Source organism: Panthera pardus, unplaced genomic scaffold (genome assembly GCF_024362965.1).
Source record: "Panthera pardus isolate Hobbes unplaced genomic scaffold, ASM2436296v1 HiC_scaffold_8, whole genome shotgun sequence".
NCBI lineage: Eukaryota > Metazoa > Chordata > Mammalia > Carnivora > Felidae > Panthera > Panthera pardus.
This window is the reverse complement of record NW_026527013.1, coordinates 153,763,420-153,779,507: the sequence shown is the minus strand read 5'-3', so window position 1 is coordinate 153,779,507 and position 16,088 is coordinate 153,763,420. Positions and strand designations below refer to the sequence as shown.

Genomic DNA, 16,088 nt, shown 5'->3' with positions numbered 1-16,088 from the left:
ATCTTAGAGGAAAAGGTTTCATCTTTTCACTGTCAAGTATAAGATTAGCTGTGCACTTGTCATATACAGCCTTTATCAACTTGAGGCACAGTCCTTTTATACCTAATTCATTGAGAGTTTTTATCACAAAAGGAAGTTGAATTTTATCAAATGGTTTTTCTGCATCTATTGAGATGATTATGTGATTTTTTTTCTCCTTCGTTCTGTTAATATGGTATATCGTGTTATTTATTTGTGGATATTGAGCCTTCCTTCCATCCCAGGGAGCAATGGTTTCTTTTAAATATGGTCTGGGACTAGATTATCTGGATTACCAGATATGGTCTGGGCTTAGAATTAGAATCTAGTCCTTCTATACGTAAAGCAAGCTGTATCAGAAAGAAACTTCCAGGTACAATGATTTTCATTATAGTCTTAAGTCTTAATAATCACCAATAACATTTTACCTTAACGTTATCTTAGAATGAGACTTGATCAGAACTCTAAAACACCCTGGTACCTATTTTCACAACTAGTTGACTCATTCCTCTGAGTCTTGGGCTCCTGAGCCTTAAATGCAGCCTGGCATGAAAAGTCCTTGCATCTCTGTAAGACAGCACTTCTCAGCTGCCAGGGTATTCATGTATTTACCTGCTTTGACTCTTTAGCTACTTAATGGAACTGCTACAGTTTACCTTTCACACTGCCTCATTAGCCAAGAAGCTCCCTCATTACTCTAAATTCCCCTTGTATATTCTACTCTGTTGGTGGAAATAGTGAGATTATAGCCCCGAAACCTCCATTCCCACAGCATAAAACTGGTTTCCTCTTCACTACTAGAGAAGAACAATTTCCTTCTCCTTTTAATAACATAAAGTAACATAATAAAACATAAAAATAACATAAAGTAACAATTTTTTGCTCCGTAATTCATACTCATGAAAGAAATGTGGAAGATGTAGAAAGACTAAAAAAAGAAATAAAAATCATCCATAATCCCACCAATGAAGAAAAACCACTATTAATATTTGGGCTACTCTTTCTTTTGTTAATTTTTTAATGTTTATTTTTGAGAGAGACAGAGGCAGAAACAGAGCACGGGGATGGGGAGGGGCACAGAGAGAGGGAGACACAGAATCTGAAGCAGGCTCCAGGCTGCTTCATATGTGCTTCATACATACACCTTTGTATGTACTCCTAGCTAATATATTCTATATGCCTGCTCTGTCTTCCAGCCCCAGTGGAGTAGCCCTGATCTCCTTATACCCCAGTTCATGCTACTCAGCCACATATCTGTCAACTTAAATAAGTATTGTTGAAAATCGTGTCAAATTCACTTTGAGGAGAACTACTGAAATATACTATGCCTATTTTATAATGGTCTCCTTTTAAATGAAATTAACTCTTTGGTCTTCTTTCCAAATTCACATGTACACTTAACAATTAAGAAGTATTTATCAAGTACATGGCATGGTCTCTGTTCTACAAGGTGGGTGGGGATACAAAAACAGTACACCTGCAACAATTTAAAAAGGAGTCACCAAGTTGGTACCAACTGAAAACACAGCAGGCTTTCAGGAAAAGGAGTGACTCATATGGGCAAAACTGTTAAGATTTGTACTGAACTATAAAGGCTCAGAGAAGAACCGGCAAGAAAAGTACCAGCAGAGATCAGAGGCTGGAATTAGCCTTCAGCCAACATGTATTTTTAAAAAAAATTTTTTAGGGGCTCCTGGGTGGCTTGGTCCATTAAGCGTCCGACTTCGGCTCAGGTCATGATCTCGCGGTCCGTGAGTTCGAGCCCCGCGTCGGGCTTTGTGCTGACAGCTCAGAGCCTGGAGCCTATTTCGGATTCTGTGTCTCCCTCTCTCTCTGCCCCTCCCCTGTTCAAGCTCTGTCTCTCTCTGTCTCAAAAATAAATAAACGTTAAAAAATTTTTTTAAATATATTTTTTAATGTTTTTATTTATTTTTGAGACAGAAAGAGACAGAGCATGAGCAGGGGAGGGATAGAGAGAGAGGGAGACACAGAATCCAAAGCAGGCTCCAGGCTCTGAGCTGTCAGCACAGAGCCCGACGCGGGGCTCAGACTCATGGACTGTGAGATCATGACCTGAGCCGGAGTCGGACGGTTAACCAACTGAGCCACCCATAGCCAGCATTTATTATGTGCCAGTGCTACATACTGGGCATTGGGGGGAGGGGAGGTGATGAGAGATGATAAAAGCAGCACTGAGTGGGGGCTTGTAAGTGCCCTGGACAAACAGGAGAAGCTTCCATGAGGAGATACCCCTGAACTTAGTGCTGAAGGAAAGAGAAGAAGGGAATTCCAAGCATGGAGACTAGCAACGGCAAAGGAAGGACTCATGCGGCAACATGGCCGCTCTCAGAACAGGATATGGGGGATGGATGAGGGAGATGAGGCCACTGGAAGAGGCAGGAGCCAAACCCTAAATCCTGGGTGCTGTACTTCTTCACTTTACCCCCTTTAAACCAAACACTAGACGAACATTTGTGCCATGGATAGAAATTTCTGGAATTGCAATGAGATATGAGACCTCGCCCCTGCCTTGCAAGAACTCACAGGCTGGTTGAGGAGGCAAGAAGCAATCCTCATAATCCTCACTCTCAGAGTTTAGGCTCTCCATGACAGTCTTACCTGGCCCAATGGCAAAGGTAACTCTCAAAGGAAAGACAAAGGAGTCTGGTCAGGGCACACCACCCTCCATAGTTTCTTCTTAGGAGCGAGACGGCTATGGGGGGTGGGGGAGGTCTCTCCACCTCAGCTTTCCCTGAGCACCCCTCTTCTCCCACAAGTACCTCTTAAGAGAATGAAGCAGGAGGGAGACCCCACCTCATTCAAGCTGGAGTCTGTTGCTCAGAGGCTACCTAGAGCCCTGCCTGGAAGAAGAGGGTCTTGAGCTGGATCAAGGGATGGACTCAGGAGCTCCAGAGCCATGGCCAGAGCCACTCCCTTCTGCTGCCTGCTCTCCTTCAGCATTATTCCCTCCAGACACCAAGCTTACCCCAGAACGTCCATGTATCCCCCAGCCTTGGGCATCTGACCCAGACCTCCTGTTTCCTGACCTTGTACCAGAGCCTCCCACTCTCTGCCTGGCGTACATTAACAGATCAACAAATATTTCTGCGATAACAAGTGGAAGTCAGCTTTCACTTCCTATTTACCACCTCTGCTTCATGCCTTTATCTAATCTCTGTGTCTTTGACCCAGGTTATTAATATGGCCCCGGGAATAGATTACAAATGCAGAGCTGCCTTGCTGAATGGTGCGGTGTTATTGTCCGTGACTCCCTGATCTACACTGATTATAAACATCCAGTTACGGCAGCTTATCAGTCAGGACACATGCCCTTTTCCATGACCAGAGCAACATTAACGTATGCAATTCATTCATTCGTTCATCAAACATTTATCGAGGCCGTGCTGTAAGTCAGACGCTGAGCTGGGAGTTGAGGATACAGAAACGAAAACACACACACACACGCACGCGCACACGCTAAAGACAGAAATGTGTAGAAAAGTGTATAATCTAAACATTAATGCTGAGACCACCTGGAGGATTCAGGGGGGACACACTTTGAGAACCACAGTCAGAGCATAGCTATTGATGGGAAAATATATTCATAATCATACTAATCAGGAATTTCAAATATGCCTGAACCACTGAAGACTTATTTTCCTCTGTTGTTAGGTTACCTAAATGGTTGCGAACAATGGCGGTGGACCTCTATGAAGCACCTGCTATGTGTTGGCACTAAGGCGTGTGCATCACTGAGCACAGAAACACGTTGAGATGGATAAATGGGGTGCAGCAGGGGAAGAGGGCTACCATTTGCTCCTGGTTTTGCATGTGGCCGGTTTCAAGGAAGAGAAGCTACACTGAGAACTAAGTTCAAAAGATAATTAAACCAGTTAAAAAAGCAAAAACAGCACTGGGACTGAAGCAGAGTTTCAGAGCCAATTTCCAAGAAGTAATTTCATCATCATAGAACATCAAACGTGAATTCCATTTTCAGCTATGCAAATTCCAAAAGAATAATACCTCGCATTTACATAATGCTTGATGCTTTTCAAAGTGCTTTCCCAGTTATTAATCTAGGGAAGGCTTTATTATCACCAGAAACATAAATTGAAATTCTGTTCAAACTCAAGTTCTCCATTAATTTTTTCACTTTCCCCTCAAAAACCAGAGCCACCTAAATCCAGGTGCTTTGGCTTGAGTGGGTAAGTGTAATAAGTTTGACCAGCAGGGTGAATATGCATAAATGGGGCATATTGTGGGCCCTTGCATCTCCAGACACAGGCCTTCGGCAGAGCCAAACTTCAGAAAGCCTCCTGTTGAATTAACAAGATAACAGACGGCTGCTCTCAGTTCAAATCCGAGGTCCTTTCGGGGTCTCAAACTTTGTGGGCACGGTACACGCTATGTTCATCAGAATCCATTCCCTTCTATCAAATATCAGAAAACTATGCAATCAGTTCCACCGCTTTGTCCTTAAACCTGCAGAAATCCCTGTGAATGACCTCCTGCAAAGTGGTCCACGATGCCAGACAGCTCCGATGTCCTTTTTGTTTTTAATGGCATATGAACCGAGAGCTGAATCTGCTGTAAATCCAACAGGGGGAGAGGATCTCAGAAAAGTGAGGTGGAAGATATGATGGGTACGAGGAAGTACTTCTCCCCAAACCTTTCCAACTTGTTTCTTTTTCCATCTCTTGCAAACTTAATTATGTGTAGTGCTCTCAGTCACTGAATCACCAGCCTTTCCTGACACCTCGATCTCATGCATTTTAGCAAAAGATTAACCTGGCTGTTTGCTTTTAATTCTGAGGCTGTGTTAATACTCAACTCCCTCTAGATTAGAAAAGAAGAAAAACACACTCCCACATACCCCTCCCTGGCTCCAGCAAGGCTCCAGGGCTGCTGTTTCTGACATTGCCACAGTCATGGGAACCTGCTGGCCACACTTACCATTTCAGGAGGGCCAAGAGGACCACTGACAGGGCCACTGTCACCATGGGGCCATTCACTTCCAGTTTGAGAAACCCCAAGACTTCCATTGTTCCTCAGAGTCCCAAGAGGGGCGGTCCTCCAGAGGAAAGAGGGAGGCTGATGCCCCTGCTGTTACAGGGACCACGCTGTACAGACGGAAGAAGGAACAGGCAACCAAGAACACATCACACCAAGTGGGTCCCCAAAATGTGCTGTTCGTCAGAGTGTCTCCTTATAAAGAGGAAGGAAGAGGAGGGAAGAAACACAGAGTTTCAGTGTAAGGCAGTGAATCAGCAACTTTATTTTCTTGAGGACTGCACTGTCAATAAACATTTATGTTAACTCCCCTGGGAATTAGCAGCAGAACTGGTCCCATGTTTGCTGAGAAGCTACGTGGTTGCAACCAGAGATTTCTACTCTGATGCGAAGTCTGAGTAGTCTACGAAAAAAGACTCCCCTTCAAAAAAATTAATTCATAATTCAGTAAAGATATGGGTCAGGAGACTCTGAATGTCCCAGAAAAAGTTGGGGTCAGGTATCAGCCTGATGGAAAATACTGGCTGCATTGAGGACATCGATCCCACAAAGTTCATTGGTTCCTGGGGTCCGAGGGGCCCTTGATGACTGGCTGTTGGAACAGAGATCTTGCCCTGTGTCAGCACTCTCATCATGAGTCAGAGGATTTTTCAAACATCTAAAAGCATATCCACAGGCTCATGCGTTGGTCCTTTGTTCTAGTTCTGAGCTTATCTGACTAAAGTAGACAGAATTATTTTTTGCTTATTAGTCAGCATATTACACTTTTAGTAATGGGGAGGGTGTATTAGACAGTGAGTCATTCACGCACCATGACATTCATCCATCCATTCGGTATGTGTGGGGCACCAGGCTCTGAGCTGAGTTTACGGTGTTTGGAAAACAGAAGTAGTACCAGACTCTGGGAAAATTTCTCTGGGGAGAGACAGACAATAGACAGGTAGACAAAGAAGTAATTGCTCTGAAGGTCATGAACACACAGCCATGACTGAGAACAACTAGAGTGACCCACTAAGAGAGGGTTATAGGGGAAATCTATCTAGAAAAGAAAGTTTGAAGCTGAGATTCTCAGTTGAAGGGGAGCCCATCACATAAAGAGCCATGGGCAAAGCCTTCTGGGCAAAAATGGTGACACAGATAAGGGCTGTAAGGTGGGAAGGAATTCCCGTGTGTGGGAACTGGAAAGAGGCTAATCCTGCTGGAGTAGAGCGGGCCAACTCAGGGAGGCAGCTGGGAAGACAGGGAGATGGTCAACAGAAGCTAGACAGCACAAAGCCACGGTGAGAAGCGTGGGCTTCATTTTATGGGCCACTTAGGGTTTTAATATGTTCATATTTATGTTTGTTAAAAGCATTCTGGCTGCACGGGGAGAATGTGTTGGAAAAGAGCAAGAGGAAGAGCGGGAGACCGCTTACAAGACTAGTCACTTATCCTGAGATGAGCCTGCTCGGACCAGAGCAGGGATGCAAGTAGAAAGAAGTACGTAGATGAACTTGAAATATATTTAGCAGTCGACTGCGGAACTTCCCGGTGGATGGGATGTGAAAGGGAAGGGGGAGACAAGTCTGATTCCTGGGCTCCTGACTTGAGCTGTGAGTGTATGTGTAGAGGTGACATTTCCTGAGATGGGGAAGTTGGGGTATTGGTGGGAAAAATCAAGAGTTTAATTTGGCTCCTGTTTAGTCTGAGATGCCTGGGACACATCTGAGTGGAGTTGTCAAGTCAGAGAGGAATCTTGGCTGAAAATATAACTAACAGTAATGAATGACAACAATGCCATTTATGTAGGACTTACTATGGGCCAGTTACTATTCTAAGAGCATTCATATGCGTTAACTTATTTCATCTTCATAAATAACACTATGAAGCAAAGCCTTTTATTAACCCTATTTTATAAAAGAAACTAAGGCACGGGACATACAACTCCCAAGTCCATTCTCTTAATCAAAAGATCGTATTCAAACATGGAAGGCATCGATACACAAATGGGATTTAAATCCAGATGAGCCACAGCCACAAATAGCTAGCAAACCACACAAGGACCAAGTACCTTCCAAATACTTCCCTTTTCTCTGACCATTTGCCCTGCCTCCCGGTTTTTCATTCCTACTTAGGTGCCCCCAACAGCTGCACCCAAGTGTCCCATGCTTCAGCCCAGCCCTTTTGGGTGTTTCTTCCCCTCTCCATATTCTACGTCTCCTTTGTCCCATTTGGTCAGGACCTTGACACACAGTTAAGGGATCTCTATATTCCCACTCACAAAGCAGAGGTATGCTTCATCAAGGGCCATCTGAGATATGATGCTTTCGGCCACAGTGGCCACGGTATGGGGTGTCAGGGCAGAACAAGCTGGTGTGAAGGAAACAAGTCATTACGGTTATGGATTCTGAGAGCTGGAAAGACCTCAGGTATTACTAAGACCAGTGTATGTATCAGCGAGATGCTCATGAAAAAAATGTTAAGATTCCAAGGTGAAATACATGTGAGAAAATGCTGGTGTCAGCATTGATAAAGTAAGTTTATTTCCTGAAAGACCTCGCAGAGACTTGAACTTGCTAATGTGCATTGTGGAGCTCCAAGACTAGCATGCAGAGAGCAGCATTTCCCAAGTGTATTTGACCACAGAATTCTTGTTAAGGGGCATTTATTAACACATCCCAGATGTAGTGTTCTTAGGAGCATGCTTTGAGAGATGTTGGCCAAATCTAACGCTTATTTACGGAGGAGGAAATAAAAACCCAGAAAGAAAAAGTGACTGGTACAAAGTCTCATTGCTGCCTAGTGATAGAACCTGGGTCTCCCGTCTCTCTCTTCGGGCTGTTCATCTAGAATATACTCCTCGTGTCTCCCCACAGACATGTTGCCCCTGCACCTGGAACAGGTCCTGCCCTGTTCACAGAGAACCTTTGCATGTTCAGAGGTGGCCGGTTCAGAGGTGTCTGACCTTCTTGAGGGGTTGTTCTTTTCCCCAAGTGACTGAGTTTACTCATTCATTCCTCTGACTAATATCTTTGGAGCCCTTTCTATGTGATTTGGGGGAGCTGTAAACGCTGTGGAGAGATCATTGTACCCTTTCCACACTAGCCTCAAAGCAGAGATAACAGTGAATTGTGGACAATAAATAAACCAAAACAAAGTGGAAGGGTCAGATATGAGAGATAATAAGCATTTTTATCAGAGAATAACATAATTAAGAATGTATCACAATTTTGGAATCCGTGACGTAAAGCAAGGACACATTGGGGGTTTTCTGCGATGAAGGACAGACTGTCGCCATCATGCTTACCATAATTAAACATCAGGCCTTTACTTTCTGAATATTTTCTTTTTAATGGTATGTCTATTAAAAACAATCAACTTTATAGACCTGTATAAAAAATCTTCTATAATTCCAACTCTGAGAGACAAACTCTGTTAACAAATTAGCGTGTGTCTTCCCACATCCTTTTTTCTATGCATATACAAACATAGGTATGTCCTCAGTTCTTATAAAAACAAGATCATCATACCCATGCTATTCTGCACTTGGTATCATGCTTATATCCTTCTACATCATACCTAGAGAGATACGTCACTGGCTCTGCTGTACAGACGTGTTGTGATTCATTCAGCCTGTCCTTCACACTGATTGACATTTGTATTGTTTCCAAGCTTTCCCAACTACAAATGAGACCACCAGGAACATCCTTGTACATATCGCCATGGCCTTGGGTAAGGCTATCTGAAGCGACATTCTTGGAAATGGAAGCATTGCTTGCAAAGATGTGCCTTTCAAAAATGCTGGTAACTGCTCACCTCCCTAGAGGCGGTTTCCATTCTCCCTGCCTCGAGCTGTGTGTTGAAGTGCCCACTTGCCCCACCTGGTGGGACACCCCACAGAGCTTTTTTTCTCTTCTGTCTCAACCCACCCCAAGTCGATCCTTTTTTTCCTCCTCCATCCAGGCAGACATCTTCCCCAGAGTTGAGTCAACTGTTTTGACTTAAGTCCTGTGTTTCTTTTTAAAGCTTTCACTCCATAAATTCTGTGGTATTTCCTCCATGTTCTCTGTGTTTAAAAACTGCCTCTGCAGATGTCTAAGTGGTGGTTGCCTTCTCTGCTGAAGGTTCCCAGCTGGACTGCCCTAAGCCTGATGTCTCTGGGATGTTTGAGGCATGGGGCACGTTCTCCCTTCCAAGCAGGACCCCTAGTAAAAGGACAGTGGGGCTCACCCAGCACCACAGAAGTTCAAAGAACATTTACATATAACCTCATTTCAGTCTAGAGCAGCCTTGAGGAGTAGGTAAGCAGGACCTTTCATCCCTGGGCTCTGAGAGGAAGCAACTAGAGTTCAGAGATATTACATGACTAAAATCATACATTAATAAATTCTAGCGGCCAGGCTCAAGCCCCAATCTTCTGGCTTTAAACCCTGTGTTTTTTCCACTATATCTAAAGTCACATCTTGGCTTAAAAATGCATCGTTCACCAAGCCAGCACCATGGTTGTGATATAGTTTATCTTTATGTTTGCCCCCCTGGGGTCTAGAGTTGCTACAGTTAAGGAAGATGGAGGGATGGTGTGTGCCTGTGGGCCGCTTTATCTCCTTGCAGATGATTCTGGGCCCCTTGTGGAAGGGGCAAACAACAATCTCCTCAACAGCATCCAGTATCTTAGAGATTCTCATCCACTTTCTGAGAACAGGAGGTCAGATTAGGAGGGCCCGTCCATTCCTTTAGTCAACAAACATTGAACAATTGCTAGGCACGAGGCACCAGGAATAGAATCCCAGTGTGTAAGACCTAGGTCTTGCCACCAAGGCACTCTGCTCCCAGGATAGGGAAGCACACACATAAATACCTAAGTGCCCTGGTGTTATAGGTACTATGACACAAATAGGTACAGGAACAAGGGGACAAAAATGGGAGGGAGGAGATTGGTAAAAGGTTTGAACAGATGACTCATGAGCTTAGACTGGACAGACGACTTCACTGAGCAGATGAGAATAGGACAGATGTGCTTAGCAGAGGGAGCACAGCTCATCCTTGCTCCAAGGCATCAGGGGCTAGCAGTAAGGAGGGAGAACAGACAGATACTCAGAGACCAGGTCATGCAAGGCATTTTGGGCCACGCCAAAAAGTTTACACACCTTTCCAGGACCCATGGGAAACCAGATGAAGACCTAAATTGAGCAGTAACATGATTAGATTTGCTTTTAGGAATATCCCTCAGGAGGCAGATTGGATGGGTCACACCCAAGATGGGAGGCCAGCGAAGAGGCTGCTGGCCATCTAGGTAAGAGACAATGGCCTGAATAAAGCTGTAGAACTGGAAATGAGTGAAGAAGGAGTGAAGAAGGGGTTATCCAGGATAACGCCCCAATTTCTGGCTCCATTGATTGAGCCCGTGTGTGCCAATCACACAGGGGAGGAGGAACAAGTGTAGGGGAATTACTGCCGCCTCCCTGGTGAGCACACTAAGCCCCTGGTGGCCACACAGGTAAAGATGCTTAGGGGGAAGCAAGGCCTGGAGAGAAATCTGAAGCAGGGAAGTCATTTGAGTTTTGAGCGCCATCTGTACCTGGATGGGGTGAAGCCATAGGGATAAATTGGCTACAGGGAAGAGAGAGAGTGTTAAAGAGCGGACCATGGAAAGAATATCAAAAACAGCAGCTTTGGGAGAAGGGTGGGCATGGGAGGTGGTGGGGTGGGTGATGGAGTGCAAAGGGATGGTGTGCCTGGAAAGGGATTGAGGAGGAAGGAATGGTCCGAGAGAGCAGGAAAACCAGCAGAGGGACCCTATTTCAGTGCTTAAGGATGTAGCTTTTTGTTTTCAGATGACCTGGGTTCTTTAGCTCTCTAGCTTGAAAAGTTATTTAACCTCTCTGAGACCTCAGTCTGTCATCTGTGAAGTGGGGGTAACGGTACACCCTTCACAAGGTTGTTGTGCTCAGCACCTTGCTGCTCAGCAGAGCTCTTGACACATAGTAAAGCACGTGTGCGTGCGGTCTGGGATTGTTTTCGCCAAAGCCACAGGAGAACGGCTGTAAGGAGCAGGAAATGGCCATGGTGTGAATGTTACAGAAAGGTCAAGTGAGGTGGTTACCGAGGCATCTTTGGATTTGGCGCTCGGGTCATTACGGCCACCCCCAGAATGGTTTTGGCGGAGCGGTGGGTGTGGAGAGGCAGAACCAGGGAAAAGGAGGTTTGGAAAGGGCTGATTCAGCCTTCTCCGTCATCTCTTTGGCCCCACGGTTGAGACGTGGGAGAAGACGCAGATTTGCACTGGCTAGAGTAGAATTTCCAAGCGTCACTAATGGGGGACCCACGTGAAGTGAGAACACCTCCCGCATCAGGAGATGTGGGGACAGCAGCCATCTGTTTGTGTTTCCCCTCCCACAATAAGGACAGAACTCTCTCCTCTCTTCGAGGTTGCTATGGAGACACGGATGGGTTCTATGTCACATCTTGACGTTGTATTGGTTGTGAGGGCAGGGACCATATTTTATATATCATTGTGCGACCGCACCGCCCGTCACATTGCCATCTCATATACTGGCTCGGCTTTAATTAACATCCGTGAGCCGATCACTCCCAAATCTATTCTCCTCAGCCCGATTCTCATTCCAGAATTTCAGGCTAATATATCCAGCTGCCCAGTGGTTCTCTTCTCATAGATACCCCACAGATGCTAACAGCTCGAAATGCCTAAAGCTAGACTCATTGTCAGAGCCTCCTCCTTCCTCCATTAAACTCGTCGACCTCGTGCCACGTTCCCCATGTCAGTAAATCATACCACCTTCCGCTCAGCTCCCAAGTCAGAAACTTGAGCTCATCCTTGACCCTTCCTTCTCTCCCAGCCCCCCAGCCCCACATCCAGTCAATCACCAAGCCCTATTGTTTCCACCTGTGAAGTCACGCTCATTCTGGTCACTACTCCCTTTATCCGTTCATTCTTTCGTGCATTCCACCTCATTTCATTGGCTCAGTGAACGTGCCGGCATCTGATCAGTATCAGGCAAATGAGACTGCACTGGTATGGCAAACAAGCCAGGCTTCCCACCTCATGGAGCTTGTGTCTGGAGAGGGACCCACCCAACTCACCGCTCCGTGATCTCTCACTAGACTGCGGGAGTCTTCTAAGAGCCTCCCTGCCCCTCGTTCACCCATCAGCATTTGTCTGTCGAGTTTGTGCTAGGTGCCTGGCCCTGTGCTGTGTATGCCTGAAGAACATATAGACCAGCATGACTGGGATTCATCAAGCAAGGGGAAATGTCAGGCTGGATGACGTAGGAGGATGGCTAGCGGTCAGAACACCTAAGATCTGCTGGGCCCTGTGAAAAATATACTATCTCCTTTCAAGAGGAAAGGGAAGCCATTGAAGAAAAGGCTTCAAGCAGGGAAGTGACATAATGCTATTTGGGCCAACTCTATCCCATGTGGCTTCATCATTAAAATGAGCATGGAGCTCGTCAGATGACCGTCTAACAGCCACATGTCACCATCGCCCAGGTGCCCCAGTCGCACAGTAGGGGCACCGAGGCAGTGCTACCGTTCAGACCTTGACTGTGTGTTTCGTCAGAGGGCGGGAGACGCGCTTGACTCTAGGGCTGCTCTCGATATTGCTAATCAGACATGGCCCATCCTACCTCCTTCACATCTCAGCTTCTCTATCAATTTGTGTCGCCCATGATCTCAGCTTGTCAGATGTTAGCACTTTCTAAATTGTCATCCGATCTCTCCTGGCACTCCGCGTGGCTGAGTGTGGCTCCATGTTGATGATTGGGCATGGTTCTGCTTGTGAACGTGGAGAGTCAGCAGATGGCTTGACTGCCTTAAGGCAAGTCTCGGAGTTTCCAGGCAAGCTAGTGCCCACAACAGCCATTTTTCACCTCCTATCAGTGGAGAGGGAACGGGCATTGTGAAGACAGACTGCATGCCCAGAAAGCAGAATTCATAATCCAGAGTGTGACAGCACAGTACAATGGGATTCCAGTCAAGTCAGCACGGTGAAGTCCCTACACAGAGTAGAGAGGGCACTGTGACATATGCATGGGGCCTCATGATGGGGATCCCCAAGCAGAAGATAATCAGAAGTTTTGGCAGCAGCTGCCTTCAAGGAAGTACATACGTGAGCGGGAGGTAGAATCCCAGGCCCCAGAACGGCAACATAGAAATAAGAACTGCGTCCTGGCGGGGGCGGGAATGGAAAGAGGATGGGTAGGAAAGGTGTTGTAACAAGGGGCCCCCACGTCTCAAGGGCTTAACGCTACAGGATTCTATTTCTCATTCACCCGACAGTCCAAGTGCAGGCGTCCCGTGGGCAGCCTTCCACGCAGTGGATTTGGTGGCCTCAGGCTCCTTCAGTTTTGTGGCTCCGCCATCCACTACCCCTGAGATGCCCCTGCTGGATCATCTGCAGCCAACTGGCTCAGGGGAAAAGCAAAGAAGAAAAGGTGAGCAGAAGGTTTTTACAGGTGGGGCCTGGGAGTGGCGTAAACACTCCCACCTTCATATCCTTGGCCAGAATTCAGACACGGCCACACCTACCCGCAGAAGAGGCTGGAGGTGGAGTGGGCCCGGGAAAAAAAGAAAGGAAGTTTGGCAAACACGCGGCATTCCTGCCACAGGGAGGTCCCGTCTTGGGTATGTTCTCCGTCCAGTGATTCCTGCCTAGGAAGCCAGCTACTAGAACAGGGTAGAAGGTGGAGCTATTGAGGCCCCCCCAAAAGCCTAAGCCCAGTAGTCAGTTCAGGATCAGGGATAAAGAGCAACCAGCCTCTAAGATAATAGGGTGCTGCTATCTGACCGTTTTCCCTGCTCTCTCCCCAGCTGAGCCTATTTTCCGTAGCACCGGCTACTAGCTGGGGTTCTGCTCTAGGTGGTGGCCGGGAGCTTGCCCACAGCTCCCTGGGGCCATTGGAGCCTTGTATGATGCTCATCCGGACCCAACCAGACCAGACTGGTCCACTTCACTAGATCCTCTTAGAATGTGGTGCTGCTTGAACCAACTCCCCCCACCCCACCGGGCTATGAGAATCAGAAGTATTTGCTCTGCCAATAGAAGTCAACTTTGGTGCCTTGAGCATTCCGTCAAGCCCTGCCTTTACTGGTCCCAGCTCCCTCCCCTCGTACTGGTCTGTGTATTGAGGTCCCTGCCTGCCTTTTACCTGTACCACCTGACTTATGACAGGCCTTGTGTCATTCTATATTCTCACCCTCCCCTAACAGGCCAGGCTCTTTCCTGTGCCTTTCCAAAATGCAGAATGGATGTCACCTCCTCAAGGAAGCCTTCCGGCACTACCCGTGATGACGAGTTGCGTTTTTACGTCCTGCCATACCATCCCAGGCTTTCTCCATTGAAGTTGCCTGACTGCATATCTATACTCTAGGTGGAAGCCTTTCCAGAACAGAGGGCGGACCTGATTCAACAGTGTATCTCCAGTGGCAAGGAGAAAGCCTGCCTGTCACTCAGTAGGTGTTCACGAAATGTTTGAGCGAATGAATGCCCGCCTGTGTTTCAGGTAGCAGCCACCAGATGGCAACAGTGTCCTTTGGGCTATGAAGGTAAACGGTAAGCTTTCTGCAAGAGCACCTGAAATAAATGGAGGTGGGTCCCCATAATCGCGGCACTTGGCTATTTTTCTAAAAAACATATCAGTTTATCGAAATACCCGCAAAGTCATTGCTCAAGCCAGACTTTGTGCGAGAGACACAGCAAACAAAATCCCGTAAGGAAAGGGAGAGGTAGGTACCTGTGCACCACGGAGTGCTTGAACCCTTAGTACCATTCTCCATGGGATCTCGGCATGGTATTACCTAACTCGAGGGCCCGAGAACACCCATTCAGACTCCTGAGCATTTGACGCATCTGAAGCCATCCCAGCCTGACACCCTTGTGGCTGCCTGTGCCTGTTCCGGGTTCACTGGCTCTAATTTTACTTCCTTATCTTATCAGGGTTTTTACCAGTAGACCAGTTGGGCTGGAGAGGAAGGTTTATGAAGGTTCGTGAAAGATAAGGTTGGCGGTAGGGAGGGGCCAGCAGGGGAGGCCTCTGGATACCAGGCTGAGGAGTGTGGACTTTACCCCACACACGACAAAGTAGCTGGCAGGCTCTTGTGCCGCACGCATGTGCACGTGCGTGTGCAGGCAGGCGGCGCGTGTGTGCATGAGTGAAAGGGGAGAGGAATGGGGAGGGACGGACAGGTACCAAACGGTGTCGGGAAGGATGGGTGATGGGGCTGGGGGGCAGCAAGGGAGGCCCGCGGGGGGTCACTGTAGCAACCTAAGGTGTAGGGCTGAGGCACCAGACGGTGGGGGTGGCGGATGGCAGACGCCCAGATGGATTCAGGTAAGTTCTGCGGGGAGATCCACTAGAGGATTGGGTGATTGATTGGGAAGGACGGGGAGAGCCCAGAACCAAGCAAGGAGCTTCACTGTTGGACTAAACCCTGACCTTGTGCAAATTAGAAGAAGGCCTGTCTTTCCCAGGACACTTGGCTTCTACCTGCCACCAAACTGTCTTGCCTGCAAAGCTCCCAGGTGAATAGGCCCCTGAGGCAGCCAGTCCATGCCCGCCCTGCTCCACGGTGGGGTGGGACCCCAGCATTCCAAGCCTGGCTGCAGGAGGCAGGGACGGTATTTCTGAGAGAAATGGTTTAAGGAAAAGAGCATCCCGAGTCTCATACATCTCCAGTGTGGTGGTTCTCGAACGTCAGTGGGCGTCAGACACCTCCCCAGCTTGCTAAAACACAGGTCGCTGGGGGTCTGATTGTGTAGATCTGGGCTGGAGCCTGAGAACTTCCATTTCTACCAAATTCACTGGTGACACTGTTACTGCTGGTCCGGGACCACTCTTAGAGCCCTACCCAAACCAGATGAATCAGAATCCAGGTAGAAGAGCATCTCCTGGACATCTTTCTTCCACCCACACACTAGATTCAAAGATAGCACCTCTGGGGGCAGCTCAGGTCTGAAGATGCAGCTCAGGTCTGAAGACGCAGCTGTATTTGAGCTGCAGGATATTGGCAAATTGTTTGGTTCCTATTGATGAATTTCCCCCATTTCATCTCTAATACTCCCC

At 47.3% G+C, this 16,088-nt stretch overlaps 1 protein-coding gene and 1 long non-coding RNA gene across 2 annotated transcripts in view; one reads left to right on the top strand and one right to left on the bottom strand.

The window, feature by feature from the left end:
• Positions 1-5,215, bottom strand: part of TBXAS1 (thromboxane A synthase 1) — a 154,615-nt gene extending 149,400 nt beyond the window's left edge. Inside the window, exon 1 of the mRNA XM_019452924.2 lies at positions 4,972-5,215. Within this exon, the coding sequence (XP_019308469.1) occupies positions 4,972-5,060 (89 nt within the window). The 5' untranslated portion in view covers positions 5,061-5,215. The remainder of the gene's footprint in view (positions 1-4,971) is intronic.
• LOC109269097 (uncharacterized) overlaps positions 1-14,670 on the top strand; it is a 158,982-nt gene extending 144,312 nt beyond the window's left edge. Inside the window, exons 5-6 of the long non-coding RNA XR_008420440.1 lie at positions 13,306-13,460; positions 14,397-14,670. This is a non-coding gene — a long non-coding RNA (uncharacterized LOC109269097). The remainder of the gene's footprint in view (positions 1-13,305; positions 13,461-14,396) is intronic.
• The last annotated feature ends 1,418 nt before the right edge of the window (positions 14,671-16,088 follow it).